We start from the raw sequence: 26,207 nt of genomic DNA on the forward strand, positions 1-26,207 counted from the left end.
TCAGAGGAGAGGGGGTTGTGGGCTGGGGGAGAGGGTGAATGGATTAAGCAAATAAATAACAGTCTCATGGACACAGACAATACTGTGGTGACTGCCAGAGGGTAGGGTGGGTTGGGGGAGGTAAGGGGTATGGAAATAGACTAGACTTAGGGTGATAAGCACACAGTACCATGTAACGATGACGTGGTATAGAATCATATACATGAATCCTGTATAATTTTGTGAACCACTTTCAACCCAGAAAAATAAATCAATATAAAATAAATACATGTAAGCTATTCAGAGATGTGGTTCCAGTCAGACCCTCAGCGCCTGCTAATTTTAGGACGAGAAGCAGGTTTTTGCCTTCCTGTGAGGCTAGCGCCTTGTGAACAGTGCGCCTGTGGTGTGAGGACCCTGCCTCCCACATCCTGTGACCTTCTCTGCTGGGCTCAGCCCCTGCCTCCCCTTTCTCCTTGGTCCCCAAGTTCTCAGCCTCAGGAAGTGCAGGTCCACAGGAGCTGAATATAGACTTAGTGTTTGTGAATTTCTGCTCCTCGCCTGCCTCTAAGGTGACAACACAAGAAGTGTCTCTCTCTTGGGAATTTTGTGCCTTTGTGACCGACATTGAAGTCTTTTATCCATTTTGGGTGCACTCTTATGTATGGTGTAAGTGGGTGGTCCTTCTCCTTCTCCTCTTCCTCCTTCTCCTCCTCTTTTTCTCCTCCTCCTCCTCCTCGTCCTCCTCCTCCTCCTTCTCCTCCTCCTCCTCCTCCTTCTCCTTCTCCTCCTCCTTCTTTGCATGTGCCTGTAGAATTTTCCTAGCATCATTTTTCAGATCCTGCCCTAACTCTGCTGTATATTCACAAAGTCACTAATCATCAGGGAAATGCAGGTGCTGGATGTGGAGAAGAGGGAGCCCTCATGCACCGCTGCTGGGAATGCAGCCGGGTGCAGCCACTGTGGAAAGCGTAGGGAGGTTCCTCAAAAAAGAAAAACGTGGAACTGCCATTTGACCCAGTGATTCCACTTCTGGGGATGGAATCAAAGAAACCTGAAATGCTCATTGGAAAGAATATACCTGATACACATCCCCTACGTTCACTGTAAGATCACTTACAACAGCCAAGAGGTGGAAGCAGACCAGGTGACCATTGGTAGAAGAGTGGATAAAAAAGCCGTGGTAAGTTTACACAATGGAGTACTACTGGGCTGTGAAAAAGGATGGAAGTCCTGCCTTTTGCCGCAGCATGGATGAACCTGGAGATTTGTATGCGAAGTGAAGTGAGTCAGTCAGAGTAGGACAGGTTCCATATAAAATCACTGAAATGTGGAATCTAAACAACATCGTTAAATGTATTTAATTTTTATTGTTGACGCTGTTACAGATGTCTCCCATTTCTTCTGTTTGCCCACCTCCACCTCCCCCCCCCCATTTTCCCTCCCTTGGCCCTCACCTCACTATTGTCTGTGTCCATGCACTGTGCATATATGTTCTTTAGTGAATCGATTCCCATGCTTCATCAAGTCCCCCCACCCACCTCCCCTCTGTCATCTGTCACTCTGTAAATCCATTTCTCCTCCCGTCTTGGTATGTCTTCCATAATGTTGCCATGAGCATTCTAATTTTCTTTTTATCCTTGAGGCCATACACTGATTCGTGCACTGGTTGGGGTCCCTCAGCCTGGCCTGCACCCTCTGGCAGCCCAGGCTGAGGGATTGGACCAAAACTGGCAGTCTGAAATCCCCCAAGGGATGGAGTAATGCATGAAGTGGCAGGAGGCTGAGGAGGAGCCCAAGCCCAGGCCAGGTACCACGCCACTCCCGCTCATCCTGACCGCCCATTACACCTGCCACCGCTCAGTAGTGCTACCACGGAGGCGGGTGAGGCTCGCACCCCCATGGCGGTGCTCACCAGCAGTGAGCCTGGTGTCTGTCTCACGTAGGTCAGCTTAACGCTGCTCCGGCTGTGGGAGTGCACTGGCAACCAGGGGTCAGTTCCTGCATTTAGCGTCTACCCCTTGGTGGTCAGTGATCGTCATAGTGACCAGTCAACCGGTTGTTTGGTCACTGAGACTTATAGATACATAGGATAGATAGATAAGTAGATAGATAGATAGATAGATAGATAGAGATGATAGGCAGATATAGATAGATAGGTAGATAGATAGATAGATAGATAGATATAGATGATAGGCAGATATAGATAGATAGATATAGATGATAGGCAGATATAGATAGATAGATAGATAGATATAGATGATAGGCAGATATAGATAGATAGATAGATAGATAGATATAGATGATAGGCAGATATAGATAGATAGATAGATAGATAGATAGATAGATAGATGATAGCTTCTCCTTAAGATAATACTATATCTTTCGTATTCTTACTGACATGATTACAGATGTCCTTCATCTCTGCTTGTATGTCCCCCTGCACCCAGCACACATCCCACTGAAGGCCTTTTGCACACTAATATCTAGGTCTTTGAGCTGTGCATATAAGCAGGTAAGTTCTTTGATTAATCTTTTTCTGCCCCCTTCCTTCTCTGAGATCTGTCTATTTCTTCCATGGAGCATGCCTCTGGACTTTTTTTTTTTTTATTACTGAGTTACTTTGTTCATTAGATTCCACATATAAGTGGGATCATGGGATATTTGTCTTTCTCTAATGGGCTTATTTCACTTAGTGTAGTAATTTCAGGGTCCCTCCATAATGTTTCAAATTGTAAGATTTCCTTTTTTTTTTTTTAACAGCTGAATAGTATTCCCTGGTGTAATTGTACCACAGCTGTTTCATCCACTCATCCATTCATCCAGACTTGATGGGCACTTAGGCTGCTTGCAGGTCGTAGCTATTGCAAATACCGCTGCTATGAACACAGGGGAGCATATGTTCTGTCGGATTGGTGTTTCAGGTTCTGAGGATATATTCCCACAGTGGGATCTGCTGGGTCCATGGGCAGTTCCATTTTGAGCTTCATGTGAACAACTGAGAAATAATGACGAACACCTGTGCTATAAAAATGTCCAGTGGGAGCTGAGACTGTTTCTTGATGGACAAATAGCACCAACCTGACCCTGCAAAGTCCACTCAAAATTCTGGTCAAAGAATCCAAAGGCCAGACTGAATGTGTAGAGTCTCTGGAAACAAAGGAAAAGATCCCTGCAGCGCCTAGAGTGATCGGGCATCTTTCCTGGAGAGCCTTCTCTCCTCCTGAGCCCTTAGTTTGGGGAAACTCAGACCCAGGCCCAGGGCGGGAGAATCCGCACACAGCGGGTGCACAGCTCAGGGATGCGGAAGGGCTGCAGCAGCTTCTAACCCACCACATCCTGTGCGTCTGTTTTTCGGGCCCTGAGTCTCCTCCATTTGCAGAGCGGGAGCCACCAGATCAGACGCCATGATGTCCCTCCTCTGCACTCTTCTCTGCCTCGGTCAGTTGTGGATATGGGGAAGGGCAGCAGAAGGCGGGTGGCTCCCCCTTGTTCATGGGGCACTTCAGGGACTGGCAGCTGTAATGGACGGGACCTGATGGGAGGGGAATCAGCTGAGACGTCCGGATGCAAATCTCTCACAGGGACTCTCTTCCAGGGCTGAGTCTGGGCCATGAGATCCACGTGCAGACAGGTGAGTCCTCCCCAGACTCCATGTCCCTCCTCTTCCTTCACCCCTTGGGCTCAGGAGGGAGCACTAAGGTCCTGGGTTGAGCTGGGGCTGAGGGTGTGAAAGGTCTTTGTAATGCAGCCTCTGATTTACTTTTAGAGACCCTTCCCAAACTCACCCTCTGGGCTGAGCCAGACTCTGTGATCCCTTAGGGGAACCCTGTGACCCTCTGGTGTGGGGGGACCCTGTAGGCCCAGAAGTTTGACTTGTACAAGGAAGGAAAATGTGTGCTTTGCAATACACAGACACATAGGAAGTCCACAGCCAAGGGCAAGTTCTCCATCACACACATGACAGGGGATGATGCAGGGAGATACACTTGTTACTATAACATCTCCAGTGGCTGGTCAGAGCCCAGTGACCCCCCTGGAGCTGGTGGTGACAGGTGAGAGGACACTCAGGAGACTCAGCCTCAGGTTCTACTCTCAGAAAGGGGTTCTGCTCTCAGGGTGTCTCCCTCTCACAGCCCAGCCCTGGGGGACATTAGGGAGGTGTGAGCCCATTTAACACACTGCCTCCTCCTCTCCTAGGACTCTACAGCAAACCCAGACTCTCAGCCCTACCCAGTCCTGTTGTGACCTCAGGAGGGAACGTGACCCTCCACTGTCACTCAGACCAGGGATTTGACAGGTTCATTCTGACTAAGGAAGACGATTTTAGTCTCTCCTGGACCCTGGACTCAGAGCCACACCCCAGTGGGCGATCCCAGGTCCACTTCCCTGTGGGCCCGGTGACTGCCATTAACTGGTGGAGGTTCAGATGCTATGGCTATTACAGGGACAGGCCCCATATGTGGTCACACCCCAGTGACCCCCTGGAGCTGCTGGTCCCAGGTGAGTAAGTCCCATTCTACTCCCACCTCTGAACTGTGGCACCAGACACATTGGTCTTCTCTGGGAAGGGAACGCCATGTTAGGGTAAGGAGAGCACAGGCGCTTCTGGGCCAAAGATACAGAGACAGACAGTGAGACCTGGGGGCCAGGTCAGAAGGGGTTTATTGGAGAAGCAGCCCCTGTCATTCATGTCTGGTCTCCCCAGGTGAGTCTGGGAAGCCCTCCCTCTTGAGCCAGCAGGGCCCCATCGGCACCTATGGACAGAACCTGATCCTCCAGTGTCGCTCTGATGTCGGCTATGACAGATTCGCTCTGCACAAGGAGGGGGGACGGGACCTCCTCCAGAGCCTAGTCCTGCAGCCCCAGGCTGGGCTCTCTCAGGCCGACTTCCCCCTGGACACTAAGAGCAGCTCCCATGGGGGCCGGTACAGATGCTACGGTGGATACAACCTCTCCTCTGAGTGGTCAGCCTCCAGTGACCCCCTGGATATCCTGGTGGCAGGTGAGGAGTCAGTGGGTTCAGTCAGGGACACAGACTCTTCACAGGCCCTGCTGGGGGTCTCTGGTGGGGAGGCCAGAGTGAAGATGCGGTGCCCCAGGGAGCTGGAGAGAAGAGAGAAACAGGGTGTGGGAGGTTAGAGGGAGAGACTCAGAGAAACAGAAACGGACAGAGAGGAGGGTCCTCACAGACAGGCCTGGTGACTCTCAGGGCAGAACCAGGTGGACAGGCAGCCCTCACTCTCTCTCTCTCTCTCTTTCTTTCTCTCTCTCTCTCTCTCTAGGACACCTGTCTGACAAACCCTCTCTCTCGGTGCAGCCAGGCCCCAGGGTGGCCTCAGGAGAGAATGTGACCCTGCTGTGTCAGACACAGAGACCGATGGCCATGTTCCTTCTGTCCATGGAGGGGGCAGCCGATCCCCCACTGCGTCAGAGATCAGAGCAACGAGCTCAGCAGTACCAGGCAGAGTTCTCCATGAGTCCTGTGACCTCAGCCCACGGGGGAACCTACAGGTGCTATAGCTCCAACAGCACCTCCCGCTACCTGCTGTCATTCCCCAGTGAGCCCCTGGTGCTCCTGGTCTCAGGTGAGGGCCCCTGACCTGTCCCCAGGAGAATGATGGGCTGAAAGGGGAGTGACAGGCTTAGGGATGGTCACCCCGAGGAGATCTGCTCCTTAGAAGCACACTACCACTGTCCATATTCTTTTCCTCACCTGGATCCTGAAGCTGCGCAGTGGGAGAGTCTTAGGGGCCACAGCACAGATGTAGGAGGAGTCTGAGTACAATTCCGACTCCAGGCTTAGCACCCACTCCTCGCCCTGTTCCTGTCCTTCCCAGGATCCTGTGGGACCCCAGTTCCCCACCAACAGGGCCCATGGCCACAGCTCGTGAGTCACTGAGTGCTGGGCTCTGAGGGAGCATGGACCACCCAGGAAGTTCTGAGTGTCTGTGAGGGCATCGAATCTTCCCAGATACTCAAGGACGACTTGTGTGTGGTAGGGGGTTGGGAGTTAGGCAGCGAAAGCAGGAACCAGGCTCCTGAGACTGTGAGGCTGCCAGCTGATGGTGATGGGGGTCGGAAGGGCAGAAGGAGACATTGTGGACCTTCCTTGGGAGGAACAACTGAGCTCAGCTGGTTATAATCCAGCTCCTCCTCTAATCCCACATCCTTATCTACAGGAGGCTCTAAAGATGGGCTGCTCCCCTCCATGGAGTCAGGCACTCAGAGGGGTAAGTGAAGGAGGTGGTGGAATGCCTCCATTGGGACAAGGGCTCAGCCACACATGGGTTTGGGCCCCTGTGGAGTTCCTGACTTAGACCCACCCTTCCCTAGCCTGGACCTGTGCCTCCACTTTAAAGGAGAGCATACTTGTCCAAAGCTTAGACTTCCTGTCTTTTGTAGTCCCGACATCCTGGGAGAGGACATCACAGGGAAGCTCCCAGGACATGATGTTATGGGGCCTTTTGCTTCAATTTCTTCCATAGTTATAGACCTAATGAGAATTTTATATTCTTCTTGATTGAGTTTTGGAAGGTTGTATTGTTCTAGGAATATGTCCATTTCCTCCAGGTTGTCTAGTTTGTTGGAATAGAGTTGTTCATAGTATTTTTTTTTTTAACAATCCTTTCTATTACTGTGGGGTCTGTTGTTATTTTGCCTCTATCATTTCTGATTTTTTTTATTTGGGTCTTCTCTCTTTGCTTCTTGGTAAGTCTGTCTAGAGGTTCATCTATCTTGTTTATCCTTTCGAAGAACCAGCTCTATGTTTTATTGATCTTTGTTTTGTTTTTCTCTATCTGATTTAGTTCTGATTATTATTTCCTTCCTTCTACTTATCCTAGACTTTTCTTGTTCTTTGCTTAGTAATTCATTAAGTTGTAGTGTTAGATAGTTCCTGATTTTTCATTCAATTTTGATTGATAGTCTTGCTAGATATAGTATTCTTGGATTCAGACCCTTGCTTTGTATCACGTTGTATATTTCCTTCCATTCCCTTCTAGCTTGATGTGTTTCTGTTGAGAAATCATTTGATAATCTGATGGGGGTCCTTTGTAGGTAGCTCTCTGTCTCTCTTGCAGCCTTTAAGATTCTCTTTGTCGTTAACATTTGCCATTGTAATTGTGGCATGTCTTGGTGTGGGTCTTTTGGGATTCCTCTTGCTTGGGACTCTCTGTACTTGTATAACTTTTTTCTTCCCCATATCAGGGAAGTCTTCTGTCATTAATTCTTCAAATAAATTTTCTAATCCTTGCTGCTCATCTTGTCCTTCTGGCAGCCCTATTATAGGTATTTTATTTCATTTTGCATTGTCCCACAGCTCCCTTATGCTCTCCTCCTGCTTTTTAGTTTTTTTCTCTAGTTGCTGTTCAGATTGGGCTTGTTTTTGTACTTTATCTTCTAATTCACTAATTTGGTCTTCTACTTCTTCCAGCCTACTGTTGAAGCCTTCCATGGTGTTAAAAAAAATTTATTGATTTTTTACAGAGAGTAAGAGAGAAGGATAGTCAGAAACATCGAGGAAAGAGAAACATCGATCAGCTGCCTCTTGCACACCCCCCACTGGGGACGTGCCCGCAATTAAGGTACATGCCCCTGACTGGAATCGAACCCTTCAGTCTGCAGAGCGATGCTCTATCTAAGGAGCCAAACCAGTTTGGGCATTCCATGGTGTTTTTGATGGTAGCTACATCATGTTTCATTTCTTCTTAATTTTTGCATAGATTGTTGATTTTCTCGTCCCTCTGGTGTATGAACTGTATGACCATTACTCTGAATTCTTTTTCTGTCATGGTGCATGCTTCTGTTCCACTCATTTCCTTTCTTGGCGTTTCCTCTTTTTCTTTCCTTTGGGGATTGTTTCATTGTCTCCCCATTCTGACTATCACCAGAGGGTTCAAATGTCGAGTTGTTGGAGCCTGGGCCATGTGCAGTGGGAGTTTCTCACCCCAAATGTCACCGAAGAGCTCTGACACCATGACGTATGGCTGCTATGGGATGGTGGGAGCCACGCTCGCCCAGGTTCAGAGTCCCAGGAGCTTAGTGTGGCCTCTCATGGCACTTAGCATGCACCTAGAATTTGGGGCCCTGCCTGCATCACAGAGAACCTGCTGAGGTGTGCCAAAAACCAAAGTCCCCTAGTGCACATCAGGAGTCTGATGCTCTCTGTGTCCATGCAGAGAATAAAATATCAGAGTCTTTGTTGCTTGGTTGCTACCTCGCACAGAAAATCAGGGTCCCTGTGTGCACATGCACCATGAATTGGAGTTGCTTGCTCTTAGTGTGAATAGACTGAGACTCATGGATCCCAGGGGCATGCAATGAGAAACAGAGTCTAGTCACTGGTACTCATTGCTGCCTCTTGTGTGGAGATTCAGAGCCCAGATTTGCTTGGGAGGCGGGGTCACACTGTGTTGGCAGGAGGTCCACTCCTGCCCTGCAGAAAACAGCCTCTATGTGTATTTGCCCTGAATCAAAGTCAGGTGGCACTGCCACTCAGTGTGGGTGTGGGGTCTGGTCTCACTGGTGTGCACTGTGGGAAACAAACTCCGGATGTCCATGCACCCAAATTCAGTGCTGCAACCTTGTGTGTGCACCGGGTCTGGTCTTGGGGATCAACCTCCCCGAGTTCTCACATTCAGGTTCAAATTCAGTGCAGCCTCCCTACTTGGTGCAGGGTCTGGTCTTGGGATACAAACTCCCTGGGAGGGAGTGGACAGATAGGCTCAAATTCAGCACTACCCCCCAGGCTCAAATTCAGCACTGTCTCCCCATGTGGGTTCGGGATGTGGCCATGGAAAACAATCTGTTGAAGGTTGCATACCTCAGCTAAAATTCAGCACGTCCTCTCTGCCTGGGTGTGGAGCCTACGTGAGGTAAACAAGCTCCCCGAGTTCTCAGAGGGACACTAATATCAAGGGGAAGTTAGGAGCCCAGGGAAGACACTATAACCCTGGAGGTTTGGGACTTCCCTGACCTCTGAGACTTTCTTACCCACAATTCTTATTTTTCCACCGCAAGACTTCACAGTGGAGAATCTCATCCGGATGGGCATAGTTGGCGTGGTCCTGTTGGTCCTTGTTGGGGTGCTGCTATTTGAGACTCGGAAAACCCCCATAAAGACCTTCAATATGAACAGGATGTGAATATGGGTGGAGCAACGCACCATTCAATTGGGGGAGCCTTGGAGCCCATCTGAGGATCCCAGGAGGTGCTGAAGGAAAGTTGGGACCTTAGTTGGGGAAACTGTCTGTTGAGAATGTCCAGGGGGGTAGACGTGGTAGGTGAGGTTTGGGTGCAGGAGAATGTGCACCATGTTCTCCTCCATCCACCTCAGGTGCTCTCCCTCCTTCCCTGTCTTTGCTGACTCTCCTCCACTGCCCTTCTGTTGTCACCCTGTGACATGACAGTCGATCCCACATGGCTGGTTTGGATTCACATCTATTCACTCTTCATGCTAGGTCACATGCTGGGTCACATGTATCCCAACAAAATGAGGGATCTTCATAATCCTGGGATTATTTTAAACCACAAAGAACAAAGAATGGGTACCTGGTACATTGTGGGCGCACGTCATAATAATGTAGCTCAGTCACAGAAACCAGACACAAACTGCAATCAGGTTTTGTGTGATTCCATTTATGCAAAATGTCCAGGAAAAGGAAAACCATAGAAACAGAAATCTGATGGCTTTGTCAGGGGTTGACTAGGAGGTCAGATGGGAGACAGACTGTTTAGTTTATTTTGGGGGTGGGTTATAAAAGCTTCTTGAAACTTGATAGACATTGTCATTGAGACATTGTGTATTTACTGGATTCTAGTGAATTTCATATTTTAAAGGCTCAATTGTACATTATGAGACTGTTGCTTTAATAAAAATAAATGCAAGTGAAACATGCATGGTTCCCTGTAACTTCCTATACCTTGGAGGTTGCCCCACTGGTGTCCTTGGAGTTTTATGGAAGCAGGACTCCCACCAGGTCATTGTGCCCCAAGTGCCTTAGTGCTTAGGGACCAACCTGCTGATGAAATGTCCACCTTCACTCCTGACTTGGGCTGAGTCTAGGATTCAGGAGGAGCCCCACCATCCCTGCATCCTTTTGTCTGTGCCATTCAACCAAGTATGCACTACAGCTTCTGATTTACCTTGTAGGCTTATGGGATACACATGTGGCTTCCAACAGCCCTTCCCACCACATGTCTATCATATACATGCCTTCACCAGGTCACAAAATGACACCAGCTGACTGGCCGGCATGGCTGAGTGGTTGAGCATTGACCTATGAACCAGGAGGTCCTGGTTGGATTCCAGGTCAAGGCATATTCTGGGGTTTTGGGCTCATTACCCAGTGTGGAGCTAGCAGGAGGAGCCCGATCAATGATTCTCTCTCATCATTGATATTCCTATCTGTCCCACTCCCTCCCTCTCTGAAATCAATAAAAAATATTTTCAAAAAAGAAAGAAAATGACACTAGATTGAGGCCCTTCATGTCTCAGGCACTGCTAATCCTCATAACAACCTGAGAGGTGAGGTTTCACAAATTTTCCCAGTAGGCAAAGAGGAAGAAGAGAAGAGTCCAGGCTAAAAAGAGAAGTTCAATAAATGTATCCCCACGTCTTAGATTACAACCTGGGAATTGTCTCCCACATACTCTTCTACCCAAAGTAGGGAGATGGAATAAACAGCATTAGAGAAAGGACAGTCTGGGTCACAAGAGGCAGTGATGAGGCAGAAAGGACTGCAAACGTTTGATGGAGAGCTGGGACTCTGCTCACAAAACATGGAAGTCAGAGGGAGGAAGTGTTAGGGAGAAGCAGCAGCACACACCCAGGCTCAGAGGGCAGTGCTGTTTGCCCCTGATGGTGATTGACAGTCTCCTGCTCCTCTTGGGGTCAGCAACATTGACACAGCCACATTAGCTCCTGCAGGCAGCCAGGAGGAGAGCTGGTGAGCCCTCCATTTTTTCCCTTCTCCCCCTCAAACACTGAACCAATCCCAGCATTCTGCCTCCTGGTTCTGCTTTCTGTTACTCAGCTCTTCCCACAGAAAAGCTCAGGTGAAGGCCAGGACAGCTCCTTGATGTGACCACATCAGCTTCCTCTGGTCTCACTGTGGGTTCAGGTATTTCATTCTCATGGCCCAAACATACCTGTCACCAGTCATCCCCTGCACAAAGCCTGTCCACGGGTCCCCACTCTGACAGGCCCAGATGGGGGTCTCAGCTGGTAAGGCCTGAATAAAATTGCAGACCACAGAGAAGGGGAGAGACAGAGAGAGCAATGGGATGGGAGGGGACAGGGGGAGACTCAGAGAATAAAAGACAGACAGAGTGGAGGGTCCTCAGAGAGAGGCCTGGTTACTCTCAGGGCAGAATAAGGTGGGCAGGCAGCCCTCACCCTCCCTCCTTCCCAGTCTCTAGGACACCTGCCTGACAGACCCTCCCTCTCAGTGCAGCCAGGCCCCAGGGAGAGAACGTGACCCTGCTGTGTCAGTCATGGAGCCTGAGAGACACGTTCCTTCTGTCCAAGGAGGGAGCAGCCAATCACCCCTGCAACTGAGATCAGAGCACAGAGCTCAGCAGTACCAGGCCGAGTTCTCCATGAGTCCTGTCACCTCAGCCCACAGGGGCACCTACAGGTGCTACAGCTCACACAGCACCTTCCCCTTCCTGCTGTCACACTTCAGTGAGCCCCTGGATCTCCTGGTCTCAGGTGAGGGCCCCTGACCCTGTCTGCTGAGCTATCAGCTCAGGATCCTGTCCCCAGAAGAATTATGGGTTAAAAGTAGGGTGAAGGGCACCTGAAGGTGAAGGGTGACCAAAATAGGAGATCTTTTCGTTGAGACCCTCCCATACCACCCACCCCCTTGCCCTTCACCTAGATATCAAAGTAGTGGGAGGTCTCAGGGGCCACAGCACTGATGTAAGAGGGCATCTGTGTAAATTGGGGTCCAGGGTCAGGCATGTCTCTCACCCTTTTCCTGTCCTCACTTCCAGGATCCTCTGGAGGCCCCAGTTACCCAACCACAAGGCCCCCCTCCACAGCTGCTGAGTCCTGGGGAGCTCTGTCCAGAGGGAGCACATCCCACCCAGCAAGTCCTGAGAGTCTGTTAGGGGATCAATTGACCCAGATCCTCAAGGAAGGTCTTGTGCTATGGGGCGGCTGGGAGTCTCAGAGTCTGAGGCAGTGATGGATGTGGTGGTCATGGCAGAGAGAGATATGGGGGGACAGGTTGGGGAGGAGCTGGGCTCATTTGGGATGATGATAGCTCCCATCCGTCCTGCCCATCTTTGTCCCAGGAGGCTGTGAGGGTTGGTCTCTTTCATCCAAGGTTTGTAAGGGGTTCTGTGGGGAGATGGTGGGTGCCTCCATGGGGACAGGGGCTGAGCCATGAGAGGGTTCAGGCTCATATGATGTCTCTCAATTAGACCCACCCTTACCCTCCCTGAGCCTGTGTCTCTAACTTTAAAGGACAGAATCCTTGTCCAGAGCTTCGACTTCCTGTCGGTTCTGGCCCTGACCTCCTGGGAGAGAGGCCTCACAGGGAAGCCCCCAGGAGGTAATGTTAAGGGGCCTGTCCCCTCTGTCTTAGTGATGGTGACACTGTACAGGGAGGGGCAGGCAGGACAAGTGTCCATGCACCCAGTCCCCCTCAGTTCAGGCTCAGCTCAGAGGAGGGAACAGGGTGGATCAGTCCTGGGTCAGCTCATGGCTCTGCTGCTCCTGTTGTGGGGCTGGGCAGTCCCTTCTCTCCTCTGAGTGTCAGGTTCCTGTCTGTTCATCCCTGGCCCCCTCCTGCTCACAGGCTGCTGAGAGATGAGGTGACATAAGGGCCTCACAGAGCTCAGGAGGTAGGGCCCCCACCCAGCCCACCCTTCCCAAGGGGGCATCAGGCCCTGCAGGGTGGGCACAGATGCAGAAGAGACTAAGAGTCCAGCCCACACCTGGACCCTCCTGTCCGCGCTGTGCTCTGAGTGGGTGATGAGGAAGGACTCTCAGCTCCAGATGAGACATGGACAGGCCCCTGCAGAGGAGTAGCCCAGAGCACGAAGCTGGTGTCCTCCTGGGGTCAGCGTGAGGACAGAACAGGGAACCCACAGTTCTGGTTTCCTGTCCCAGCCCTGACCCGTCCAGGCTGGGTGACCTGGGGCACATGACTTCTCTGAACCTCAGTGAAGTGGGTGTCAGCAATTCCTGGTGCATGACTGCTGTGAGGTTAGAAGAGATAAATGACTAGTTCCAGCATGTGCCTCGCACACAGGAGGTGCTCATAAAAGGCATTATTGACTTATTCATGAAGTCATTAGTGCCCTAGGTCCCGAATGGTACTGGATAGGGGTCTTGGAGGCCTTGATCCTGCTGCTCTCCCTCCTCCTTTTCCTCCTCTTCCAACATCGGTTTCAGAACAAAGGCAGGACATCAGGTGAGTAGGGAAGGGGGTGACCTGGGTCACACAATGGGGTGCTCAGAGCACCTACCACAGGAAACCAAATATTTGAAGATGTTCTGCTGAGAAAAAGATTTCTCCGGAATCTCAAAATCTAGGAAGAATACACTCATCATCAGCACAGATTCACAGATGCACAGATGTAAGGTCATCTTTCATCTTTCTCAGTCTCATGAATACAAAATATTCTCACAAGTACTTTTCCCAAATCTATGGATAAGATCATGTGATTTTTATCCTTCATTATGTTGATGTGGTGTATTACGTGTATTGATTCGCAAATATTGAACCTTCCTTGCATCTACAGAAAAAGTCCTTCTTGGTCATGGTGGATGATCTTTTAAATTTATTGCTGGATCTGGCAACATGAGGATAAGTGACAGGAACACTTCAACAGTTGAATTTAGGGGAAAAGAACCCATTGTGTTTTATCTTTAGATCCATACACAACTAGATGAGAAATATGTGGCGTGCATACACTATGGAATATACATTAGGCATAAAGAGGATGTAATGCTGCCATTTGGGACCACATGGATGGACCTAGAGATTATTATGCTGAGTGAAGTGATTCATGAGACACTGTTCCATCTCACTGTCTCTCTACAGCAGAACAGGAAGGGTGAAGGCCCCCAGGGAGTCTGTATGCCCAGGTGAACTGCTCAACATCAAGACTCAGGCAGTTAATGACCACCTCTCCTTCTCTATCAGGGGCAGTTTTGGACACAAAGGACAGACAAGGAGAAGAGGACAGACAGATGGACAGTCAGGTGTGTCCCATCCTCCCCAGGCCGAGAGTCTTCTCAAACCCCAACCACGTTTCATCCCTCTCTCGCCCTCTGCTCCAGGCTGCTGCACCTGACACCCTCCAGGATGTGACCTACACCGAGCTGAACCTCTTGGCCCTTAGAAGGCAGACAAGTGCACCCCCATCCTCCCCATCAGAGGAGCCCTCAGAAGAGCCCTGTGTGTACGCTGCTCTAGCCATCACTCGCTCAGGAGGGTCTCAGTCCCCAAAAATCTAGGGAGGGAGCCTGCAGGGGCCCCAGAAGGCAGGAAAGTCTCCCCGATGGACATTAAGCTAGTGCCCCACCCACTGTGGAGACCTGAGGTGCCCCTGGGACTCTCAGAAAGTCACCTCATTCTATAGTCAAAGATAAGCCAATATCTCTACATTTGGAAATCAAAGCAACAGACTTCTCAATAACCAACATGTGAACAAAAACAAGTGCATGTTTTCACTGAAATTGTAATGTAAATGTGACACATCAAACCTATGAAATAATAAAATTAAGAATCTTAATAAACCAATGGCCCAATCTATCATGTCAAGAATTTAGGGGCAAAAAAACACACAAAAAGATTGCATTGGATCCTTAGATCCATAGACAACTAGATGATAATGATGTGGCATGTATGCACAATGGAATATAAACCTGCCATAAAGAGAATGAAATGCTGCCATTTGGGACAACATGGATGGGCCTAGAAGGTATTATGCTGAGTGAAAGGATTCATTCAAGGAAAGATGTCACCTATCTCTGGGATTTTTCCCATCCTCAAAGCAAAGGGAACAAAAGCAGACCCATAGAAATAACTAACTAACTGATGGTTGCCAGACGGGAGGGGAGGAAGGATGAGTGAGAAGGGGAAGAACAGATAGTCAACACTAAATATCCTACCCATGCTGTACACTGTAAACTAATATGACATTGTATTATATGTCAACTAGGCTTTAATAAAATCTGTCAATTAAAAATGATTAAACAATAGAATTTTATTGTTTTCTAATTGAAGGTGTAAGGGGAAATTTTAGGGAGAGGCTCTAGAGTTAAGCTTTGGATTGACCAGTGTCAGAGCCACAAACAAGTCCTAGCTTAGAGTGCAGAGCCCTCTTAGCATAATTAAGCCTGACCTTATGGCTGCTCCCTAGATCCTTCCTGAGTAGCTAATGGGCTGTGGGAGGTGCAGCACGGGCTGCCAAAATTAGTGAAACTCACAAGTACCTGGTAACTATGTTGATCACTACCTTGTTTCCTTCTGACTACAAAATAAAGGCTCAGCTTGCTGGCTAGGCCCTTCCCTGTGGCCTCATCCGGGCACAGGAGGTCCACTGAGCCCCAGCTATATTCTCTTTCTTTGTTTTATCTTTAATTCCTCACTGACCCTCCTCAGACTCACAGAACCCTTGGCTGTGCTGGCATGGCACAGGAAAGGATACATTTCGGCACAGCAAAGGAACCATCAACAAAAAGAAAAGGCAGCCCAGGGAATCTGGAACTATTTGCCAGTACATCTGATAAGAGCTCATTGTCTAACATTTTATAAGGAACTTATAAATCTCAACACAAAACCTCCAAACTATTCAATAAAAAAAATGGGCAGAGCACCTAAATAGACACCTCTCCAAAGAGGACACACTCATGGCCAGTAGACATATGGACAGATACTCAACATCACTAATCATCAGAGAGAGGCAAATGGAAACCACACACCTTTCAGAATGGCTTATCATCAATAAATCCACAGAAATCTATTCCCCTCTGTGATCACAGCAGCGTTATTTACAATAGCCAAGATCTGGAAACAGCCCATGGGCCCACCAGCAGAGGAAAACTGGTACATTCACACAGTGGAATAATATGCAGCTGTGAAATAAAGAAGGAACTCTGACCTTTGGCGACAGCATGCATAGTCCCGGAGAGCATTATGTCAAGTGAAATAAGCCAGTCGGAGATAGACAAGTTTTCTATGATTTCATTCATATTTGGAATACAATAAACAAAATAAATTGAAAAGAAAACATAGTGGAGAGAGTCTTGTGTATACAGAGAACAGACTGTCAGCTGTCAGAGGAGAGGGGGTTGTGGGCTGGGGGAGAAGGGTGAATGGATTAAGCAAATAAATAACAGTCTCATGGACACAGACAATACTGTGGTGACTGCCAGGGGGTAAGGTGGGTTGGGGGAGGTAAGGGGTATGGAAATAGACTAGACTTAGGGTGATAAGCACAGAGTACCGTGTAACGATGACGTGGTATAGAATCATATACCTGAATCCTGTATAATTTTGTGAACCACTGTCAACCCAGAAAAAAAAAATCAATATAAAACAAATACATGTAGGCTATTCAGAGATGTGGTTCCAGTCAGACCCTCAGCGCCTGCTAATTTTAGGACGAGAAGCAGGTTTTTGCCTTCCTGTGAGGCTAGCGCCTTGTGAACAGTGCGCCTGTGGTGTGAGGACCCTGCCTCCCACATCCTGTGACCTTCTCTGCTGGGCTCAGCCCCTGCCTCCCCTTTCTCAGAAGCTCCTTGGTCCCCAAGTTCTCAGCCTCAGGAAATGCAGGTCCACAGGAGCTGAATATAGACTTAGTGTTTGTGAATTTCTGCTCCTCGCCTGCCTCTAAGGTGACAACACAAGAAGTGTCTCTCTCTTGGGAATTTTGTGCCTTTGTGACCGACATTGAAGTCTTTTATCCATTTTGGGTGCACTCTTATGTATGGTGTAAGTGGGTGGTCCTTCTCCTTCTCCTCTTCCTCCTTCTCCTCCTCTTTTTCTCCTCCTCCTCCTCCTCCTCCTCCTCCTCCTCCTCCTCCTCCTCCTTCTTTGCATGTGCCTGTAGAATTTTCCTAGCATCATTTTTCAGATCCTGCCCTAACTCTGCTGTATATTCACAAAGTCACTAATAATCAGGGAAATGCAGGTGCTGGATGTGGAGAAGAGGGAGCCCTCGTGCACTGCTGCTGGGAATGCAGCCGGGTGCAGCCACTGTGGAAAGCCTTATGGCGGTTCCTCAAAAAAAGAAAAACATGGAACTGCCATTTGACCCAGTGATTCCACTTCTGGGGATGGAATCAAAGAAACCTGAAATGCTCATTCAAAAGAATATACCTGATACACACTCCCTACGTTCACTGTAAGATCACTTACAACAGCCAAGAAGTGGAAGTAGCACACTTGCCCATTGGTAGATGAGTGGATAAAAAAGCTGTGTTAAGTTTACACAATGGAGTACTACTGGGCTGTGAAAAAGGATGGAAGTCCTGCCTTTTGCCACAGTAGGGATGGACCTGGAGGTTTGTATGCGAAGTGAAGTGAGTCAGTCAGAGTAGGACAGGTTCCATATAAAATCACTGAAATGTGGAATCTACACAACATCATGAAATGTATTTAATTTTTATTGTTGATGCTGTTACAGATGTCTCCCATTTCTTCTGTTTGCCCACCTCCACCCCACCCCCCCATTTTCCCTCCCTTGGCCCTCACCTCACTGTTGCTTGTGTCCATGCACTGTGCATATATGTTCTTTAGTGAATCGATTCCCATGCTTCATCAAGTCCTCCCATCCACCTCCCCTCTGTCATCTGTCACTCTGTAAATCCATTTCTCCTCCTGTCTTGGTATGTCTTCTATAATGTTGCCATGAGCATTCTCATTTTCTTTTTATCCTTGAGGCCATACACTGATTCGTGCACTGGTTGGGGTCCCTCAGCCTGGCCTGCACCCTCTGGCAGCCCAGACTGAGGGATTGGACCAAAACTGGCAGTCTGAAATCCCCCAAGGGATGGAGTAATGCATGAAGTGGCAGGAGGCTGAGGAGGAGCCCAAGCCCAGGCCAGGTACCACGCCACTCCCGCTCATCCTGACCGCCCACTGCACCTGCCACCGCTCAGTAGTGCTACCACGGAGGCGGGTGAGGCTCGCACCCCCACAGCTGTGCTCGCCAGCAGTGAGGCTGGTGTCTGTCTCACGTAGGTCAGCTTAATGGTGCTCCCGCTGCGCGAGTGCACTGACAACCAGGGGTCAGTTCCTGCATTTAGCGTCTACCCCTTGGTGGTCAGTGATCGTCATAGTGACCAGTCAACCGGTTGTTTGGTCACTGAGACTAATAGATACATAGGATAGATAGATAAGTAGATAGATAGGTAGATAGATAGATAGATAGATAGATAGATGATAGCTTCTCCTTAAGATAATACTATATCTTTTGTATTCTTACTGACATGATTACAGATGACCTTCATCTCTGCTTGTATGCCCCCCTCCACCCAGCACACATCCCACTGAAGGCCTTTTGCACACTAATATCTATGTCTTTGAGCTATGCATATAAGCAGGTAAGTTCTTTGATTAATCTTTTTCTGCCTCCTTCCTTCTCTGAGATCTGTCTATTTCTTCCATGGAGCATGCCTCTGGACTTTTATTTTTATTTTATTGAGTTACTTTGTTCATTAGATTCCACATATAAGTGGGATCATGGGATATTTGTCTTTCTCTAATGGGCTTATTTCACTTAGTGTAATAATTTCCAGGTCCCTCCCTAATGTTTCAAATTGTAAGATTTCCTTTTTTTTTTTTTTTTTTTTTTTTTTTAACAGGTGAATAGTATTCCCTGGTGTAAATGTACCACAGCTGTTTCATCCAGAGTTGATGGGCACTTAGCCTGTTTGCAGGTGGTAGCTATTGCAAATACCGCTGCTATGAACACAGGGGAGCATATGTTCTGTCGGATTGGTGTTTCAGGTTTTGAGGATATATTCCCACAGTGGGATCTGCTGGGTCCATGGGCAGTTCCATTTTGGGCTTCATGTGAACAACTGAGGAATCATGACTAACACCTGTGCTATAAAAATGTCCAGTGGGAGTTGAGACTGTTTCCTGATGGACACACAGCACCAACCTGACCCTGCAAAGTCCACTCAAAGTTGTCGTCACAGAATCCAAAGGCCAGACCGAATGTCTCTGGGAACCAAGGAAAAGATCCCTGCAGCGCCTAGAGTGATCGGGCACCTGACCTGGAGAGCCTTCTCTCCTCCTGAGCCCTTAGTTTGGGGAAACTCAGAGCAGGCCCAGGATAGGAGAATCCGCAGGCAGCGGGTGCACAGCTCAGGGACACGGAAGGGCTGCAGCAGCTTCTGACCCACCACATCCTGTGCGTCTGTTTTTCCGGCCCTGAGTCTCCTCCATTTGAAGAGCGGGAGCCCTCAGAGCAGACGCCATGATGTCCCTCCTCTGCACTCTTCTCTGCCTCGGTCAGTTGTGGACATGGGAAGGGGCAGCAGGAGGGGGCGGCACCCCCTTGTTCATGGGGAACCTCAGGCTCAGGCAGCTTGAGTGGACAGGGCCTGATGGGAGGGGAATCAGCTGAGACGTCCGGGTGCAAATCTCTCACAGAGACTCTCTTCCAGGGCTGAGTCTGGGCCATAAGATACATGTGCAGACAGGTGAGTCCTCCCCAGGCTCTTGTTAGTCCTCTTACCGCTGGGGCTCAGCAGGGAGCACAGAGGTCCTGGGCTGAGCTGGGGATGAGGGTGGGTGAAGGTCTTTGTAATGCAGCCTCTAGTTTCCTTCCAAGGACCCTGCACAAACCCACCCTTTGGGCTGAGCCAGGCCCTGGGATCCCTGATGGGAGCCCTGTGACCCTCTGGTGTGTGTGTGTGGGGGGGGGGGGGCGGGGGGACCCTGGAGGCCCATAAGTTGGATCTATACAAGGAAGGAGAATGTGTGCTTTGGAACACATGGACTCAAAGGAAGTTCACAAACAAGGGAAAGGTCTCCATCACACACATGACAGGTCATGATGCAGGGAGGTATTCCTGTTATTATAACAGCCCCACTGGCTGGTTGGAGCGCAATGACCCCTTGGAGCCGGTGGTGACAGGTGAGAGGACATGCAGGGGTCCCAGCCTCATGCTCTGCCCTCAGGAAGGCGGTCTGCTCTTAGGGTGTCTCTCTCTCACAGCCCAGCCCTGGGGGACATGAGGGAGGTGTGAGCCCATTTAACACGCTGTCTCTTCCTCTCCTAGGATCCTACAGCAAACCCAGCCTCTCAGCCCTGCCCAGCCCTGTCGTGCTCTCAGGAGAGAACGTGACCCTCCACTGTCGCTCAGGGCAGAAATATGACAGGTTCAATTTAACTAATGAAGGAGATCACAGGCTCTCCTGGATTCTGGACTCAGAGCCACACCCCAGTGGGCTGTCTCAGGTCCGGTTGCCTTTGGCCCCTGTGACCTCCAGCAACAGGTGGATGTTCAGATGCTATGGCTGTTACAGGGATAGACCCCAGGAGTGCTCACCACCCAGTGACTCCCTGGAGCTCCTAGTCCCAGGTGAGTAAGTCCCATTCTACTCCCATCCATGGATTGAGGCACCAGACACATTGGAATCTTCTCTGGGAAGGGAACCCCATGTGAGAGGGTGAGGGGAGCATAGGGGCTCCTGGGACAGAGACACAAACACACACACAGAGAGAGTGAGACCTGTGGGCCAGGACAGCAGAAGGGGTTTATGGGAAGAGCAGCCCCTGTCATTCATGTCTTGTCTCTCCAGGTGAGGCTGGGAAGCCCTCCCTCCTGAGCCAGCAGGGCCCCATTGGCACCTACGGACAGAACCTGACCCTCCAGTGTCGCTCTGATGTCGGCTATGACAGATTCGCTCTGCACAAGGAGGGGGGACGGGACCTCCTCCAGAGCCTAGTCCTGCAGCCCCAGGCTGGGCTCTCTCAGGCCGACTTCCCCCTGGACACTAAGAGCAGCTCCCATGGGGGCCGGTACAGATGCTACGGTGGATACAACCTCTCCTCTGAGTGGTCGGCCTCCAGTGACCCCCTGGAAATCCTGGTGGCAGGTGTGGAGCCAATGGGTTCAGTCAGGGACCCAGACTCTTCACAGGCCCTGCTGGGGGTCTCTGGTGTGGAGGCCAGAGTGAAGGCGTTATGCCCAGGGAGGGGGAGAGAAGAGAGAAACAGGGTGTGGGAGGTTAGAGGGAGAGACTCAGAGAAACAGAAACGGACAGAGAGGAGGGTCCTCACAGACAGGCCTGGTGACTCTCAGGGCAGAACAAGGTGGACAGGCAGCCCTCACTCTCCCTCTCTCTCTCTCTTTCTCTCTCTCTCTCTCTCTCTCTAGGACACCTGTCTGACAAACCCTCTCTCTCGGTGCAGCCAGGCCCCAGGGTGGCCTCAGGAGAGAATGTGACCCTGCTGTGTCAGACACAGAGACCGATGGCCATGTTCCTTCTGTCCAAGGAGGGGGCAGCTAATCCCCCACTGCGTCAGAGATCAGAGCACCGAGCTCAGCAGTACCAGGCAGAGTTCTCCATGAGTCCTGTGACCTCAGCCCACGGGGGAACCTATAGGTGCTATAGCTCAAGCAGCACCTCCCCCTACCTGCTGTCATTCCCCAGTGAGCCCCTGGAGCTCCTGGTCTCAGGTGAGGGCCCCTGACCTGTCCCCAGGAGAATGATGGGCTGAAAGGGGAGTGACAGGCTTGGGGATGGTCACTCAGAGGAGATCTGCTCCTTAGAAGCACACTACCACTGTCCATATTCTTTTCCTCACCTGGATCCTGAAGCTGCGCAGTGGGAGAGTCTTAGGGGCCACAGCACAGATGTAGGAGGAGTCTTGAGTACAATTCCGACTCCAGGCTTAGCACCCACTCCTCGCCCTGTTCCTGTCCTTCCCAGGATCCTGTGGGACCCCAGTTCCCCACCAACAGGGCCCATGGCCACAGCTCGTGAGTCACTGAGTGCTGGGCTCTGAGGGAGCACGGACCACCCAGGAAGTTCTGAGTGTCTGTGAGGGCATCGAATCTTCCCAGATACTCAAGGACGACTTGTGTGTGGTAGGGGGTTGGGAGTTAGGCAGGGATAGCAGGAACCAGGATCCTGAGACTGTGAGGCTGCCAGCTGATGGTGATGGGGGTCAGAAGGGCAGAGGGAGACATTGTGGCCCTTCCTTGGGAGGGGCAACTGTGCTCAATTGGGGAGAATCCAGCTCCTAGTCTCACTCCACATCCTTATCTGAAGGAGGCTCTAAGGATGGGCTGCTCCCCACCATGGAGTCAGGCACTCAGAGGGGTAAGTGAAGGAGGTGGTGGAATGTCACCATTGGGACAGGGCTCAGCCACACAGGGATTCAGGCCCCTATGGAGTTCCTAACTTGGACCCGCCCTTCCCCTGCCTGGGCCTGTGTCTCCAACTTTAAAGGAGAGAATCCTTGTCCACAGCTTACATTTCCTGGAGGTTCTGATCCTGACCTCCTGGGAGAGGGCCTCACTGGGAAGCTCCCAGGACATGATGTTATGGGGCCTGTCCCCTCTGTCTCAGTGATGGTGACACTATACAGGCAGGGACAGCAGGACAAGGGTCCAGGCCCCCAGTCCTCTCCCGCAGCTCAGGCTCAGCTCAAAGGAGGGAACAGGGTGGATCAGCCCTGGGTCAGCTCCCAGCTCTGCTACTCCTGTTGTGGGGATGTGGGGTTCCTTCTTTCCTCTGAATGTTGAGTTCCTGTCTGCTCATCCCTGGTCCCATCCTGCTCACAGGATGCTGGGAGATAAGGTGACATAAGAGCCTCACAGAGCTCAAGAAGGCAGAGCTCCCAGCCTAGCCCGACCTTCCCAGGGGGCATCAGGGCCTTTGTGGGTAGGGATGGATCCAGGAGAGACTCAGAGTCCACTCCTCACTTGGACCCTCCTGTCCCTGCTATGCTGGGGGCAGGTAATGAGGAATGACCCTCAGCTCCAGATGAGATGTGGACAGGCCCCTGCAGAGGAGCCTAGAGCATGAAGCTGGTGTCCCCCTGGGGGGTAGTGTTAGGATAGTACAGGGAACCCACAATCCCGGGTTCCAGTCCCAGCCCTGCCTCATCCAGGCTGTGTAACCCGGGGCACATGGCTAACCTCTCTGAGCCTCAGTGAGGTGGGTGGTGGGGTCAGCAATCCCTGATGCATGACTGTGTGATGGGAGAGGAGATGAGTGACAGGCCCCAGGACCTGCCTTATACACAGTAGGTGTTCATTCAATGGCAACACTGGCTCATTCATGATGTCACTCATGCCCAAGGTCCCAAATGGAACAGGAACATCCTGATCGGGGTCTCGGTGGCCCTTGTCCTGCTGCTCTCCATCCTTCTTTTCTACCTCCGACACCGGCGTCAGAGCAAAGGCAGGTCCTCAAGTGAGTAGGGAATGGGGTGACCTGGGTCACACAATGAAGTGCTCAGAGCACCTGCCACAGGAAACCAAATGGGTGGAGAAGGTCAGCTAAGAAAAGACTTCTCCAGAATTTGAAATCAGAAAATCTAAAAGTAAACAGTGTCAGCACAGATGTTCAGTCTCATGAAATAGGCACACAAGCCAAAACCGGTTTGCCTCAGTGGATGGAGCATCGGCCTTCGGACTGAAGGGTCCCAGTTCCATTCCGGTCAAGGGCATGTACCTTGGTTACGGGCAAATCTCCAGTCTGGGGTGTGCAAGAGGCAGCTGATCGATGACTCTCTCTCATCGATGTTTCTAGCTCTCTATCTCTCTCCCTTCCTCTCTGTACAAAAATCAATAAAATATATTTTTTTAAAAATGAAAGAAATATGAACACATGTGAATGTTAAGGTTTCCTTCTTTTCCATGGCATCCCTGGGGGAGGGGCTCCTAACCTCCCAGGGCTGAGACAGACCCTATGGACCAGGCCAGAAAGGGGCTCATGTCCAACCTCCTGCAGGACCACACACCAAGAGGCCAAGGACAGAGGCCTGCAGATCATGTAATTCCTGCCTCAAAGACCAGAGAACTTCACCACCCATGGCCCATTTCTGCCCCTAACACTCCTGGCTCCTCCCCCAGCTGCAGTCCAGATTTGGATGCTCTTTGAGAGGAAGAGACAGCTGCCTTGTGGGAGGGGAGATAGGAATTGAGGATAAATTTGGGGAGGAGATAGACTGGAAGGGTGAGGTTCAGGGTGAGACCACACTGCCTGACCTGATATCTCACCTCACCCTGGGTTAATGGCCCATCTGGGAGCAGGCAGGGCCTGCAGCCCTATGAACTTGGGCACCTTTCAGGAGACATACCCCCCTGTTCGTCCCCAGCAGATGCTGCCATGAAGGACCTGCAGCCTGGGGAGAGCGTGGAGCCGGACCCTCGGGTGAGACCCCTGTTCCTGTCCAGGCCACAAGGACCTTCTGTTGCCCAGTTTAATCCATTGGACCCTTCCCTGTCCCACCTCACCTGCTTCTCAGCAGCTTCCATACTGACCTCCCCTCTGGGCCCTCAGGTTGTCCTGCTGTGACTCACTTCTCCTGGGTTCCTTGTGACCCCATAGCCCCTCCTACGAGCCCCATTTGCTGGCCCTTCGTCCTCTGTCTGACCTTGTGCAGCCCCAGGTCTCAGGAGGAGGCAGGAATAAGTCCCCAGGACCTATTCATTCATTCACCCAGCAGATGTGAGGGGCTCACTAGTTACCAGCTCCATTTAGGGGCCACAGTGCCGCCATGAGCCACACTGTCTCCACAAGCTTCCAGTTCACCTGTGAGCGAGGGAGATAATATGCAAACAAGCAGACAGTGTCCCAGAGAGCAAAGTGCTGTAAAGGAACATAAAGCAAGAGGAGGGATAGAGTGCATGGTTGGGGGGAGGCAGGGAAAGAGCGAGTGCAGAGGTCCTGAGGCAGGACCTGCTTCTTCAGGAGCACTTCCATGAGGTTGGAGCTCAGTGAGCAAGAGAGAGCGCGTTAGGATGAGAGTCAGAATCACAGAAGCTTCCAGAGGCCCCATGTCTTAGGAAGGCCCTGCATATTCCATCTGGAGAGGGACCTGGTCTATTTAAAATGTAAACCATCTCTCTGGCAACATGAGGATGACTGACAGGAGGATTTCTACTGTGGAACTAAGGAGACACTGTTCTGTCTCACTGTCTCCAGCAGAACAGGCAGGATGAGGACACCCATAGAGCGATATACAACCAGGTGAACCGCTCAAGACCAAGACCTGGGAAGGTAATGGCCACCCTTCCTTCATCCCTATCAGGGTGATTACTGGATAAGAAGGGCAGACAAACAGAAGCAGACAGACAGATGGACAGTCAGGCGGGCCTCATCCTCTCCATAGCCCAAGACTACCCCAACTCTAACCACATTTCATCCTACTCACTCTCCCCCTGCTCCAGGATGTCACCTACGCCCAGCTGAACCACTTGACCCTCAGTCAGAAGACATGTGCACCCCGATCCTCCCCATCACAGGAGCCCAGTGTGTATGCTACTCTGTCGGTCCACTAGTCTCACAGGGACCCAGAAACCACACTCCAGGGATGGGTTTGGCATTTCCCAAAAGAGGTGGAAGCCTGACATGGACCTCCACCGCTCCTGGAAACCTCTGGGAGTCGCCTGATTTTGTATTCAAGAGAAACAATATCGCCTGACCAGTGTTGCTCAGTGGTTGAGAGTCGACCTATGAACCATGAGGCCATAGTTCCTTTTTTGGTCAAGGAACCTGCCCAGGTTGCTGTCTTGTTCCCCAATAGAAGGTTGTGGGAGGCAGCCAATCAATGGTTCTCATCATTGATGCTTCCATGTTTCTGTCCATCTCCTCTCCTTTCTGAAATCAATAAAAATCTGTGCTAATAATAAATGGTTATACAAATTGTCTGGGACTCCTCCACAGTAACGACTGAACAGCAGCCTGTGTGGTGCAACAAGGCCAGCAGTGGTATTAGTGAGGTAAGACCAAATGATTGAATAGCAGGCAGCATGGGGAGACCAGGCTGGCCGGAGGGACTGTTGGGGGAGATCAGGCCAAAGCAGGGGGGGTGGGAGCAATTGGGTATGACCATACTGGCAAGTGGCAGTTGGGGGAGACCAGTTCAGCAGGGGGTGCAGTGAGGGGTGACCAAGCTAGCAGAGGGAGGAAGCAAAGGGTGACCAGGCCAGCAGCAAAAGGTGGGGGGTTGGAGGTGGATAGTTAGGGGCGAGCAGACTAGCAGTGAGGTCAGTTGGATGCAATCAGGCC

At 50.7% G+C, this 26,207-nt stretch overlaps 1 protein-coding gene across 1 annotated transcript; it reads left to right on the forward strand.

Moving 5' to 3' along the window:
• Positions 1 to 1,746: 1,746 nt before the first annotated feature.
• Positions 1,747 to 24,491, forward strand: LOC311633920 (leukocyte immunoglobulin-like receptor subfamily A member 6; the record flags this gene model as incomplete). The annotated part of the gene is given in 9 exon segments (XM_084906927.1): positions 1,747 to 1,863; positions 3,841 to 4,011; positions 4,013 to 4,034; positions 4,180 to 4,482; positions 20,760 to 21,056; positions 21,338 to 21,640; positions 23,271 to 23,384; positions 24,292 to 24,347; positions 24,477 to 24,491. Coding segments are annotated over 9 exon segments (1,398 nt in total).
• Between the last annotated feature and the right edge of the window lie 1,716 nt (positions 24,492 to 26,207).

The sequence above is a fragment of the Pipistrellus hanaki genome (assembly GCF_964339955.1).
Source record: "Pipistrellus hanaki genome assembly, chromosome: 15".
Taxonomy (NCBI): Eukaryota; Metazoa; Chordata; class Mammalia; order Chiroptera; family Vespertilionidae; genus Pipistrellus; species Pipistrellus hanaki.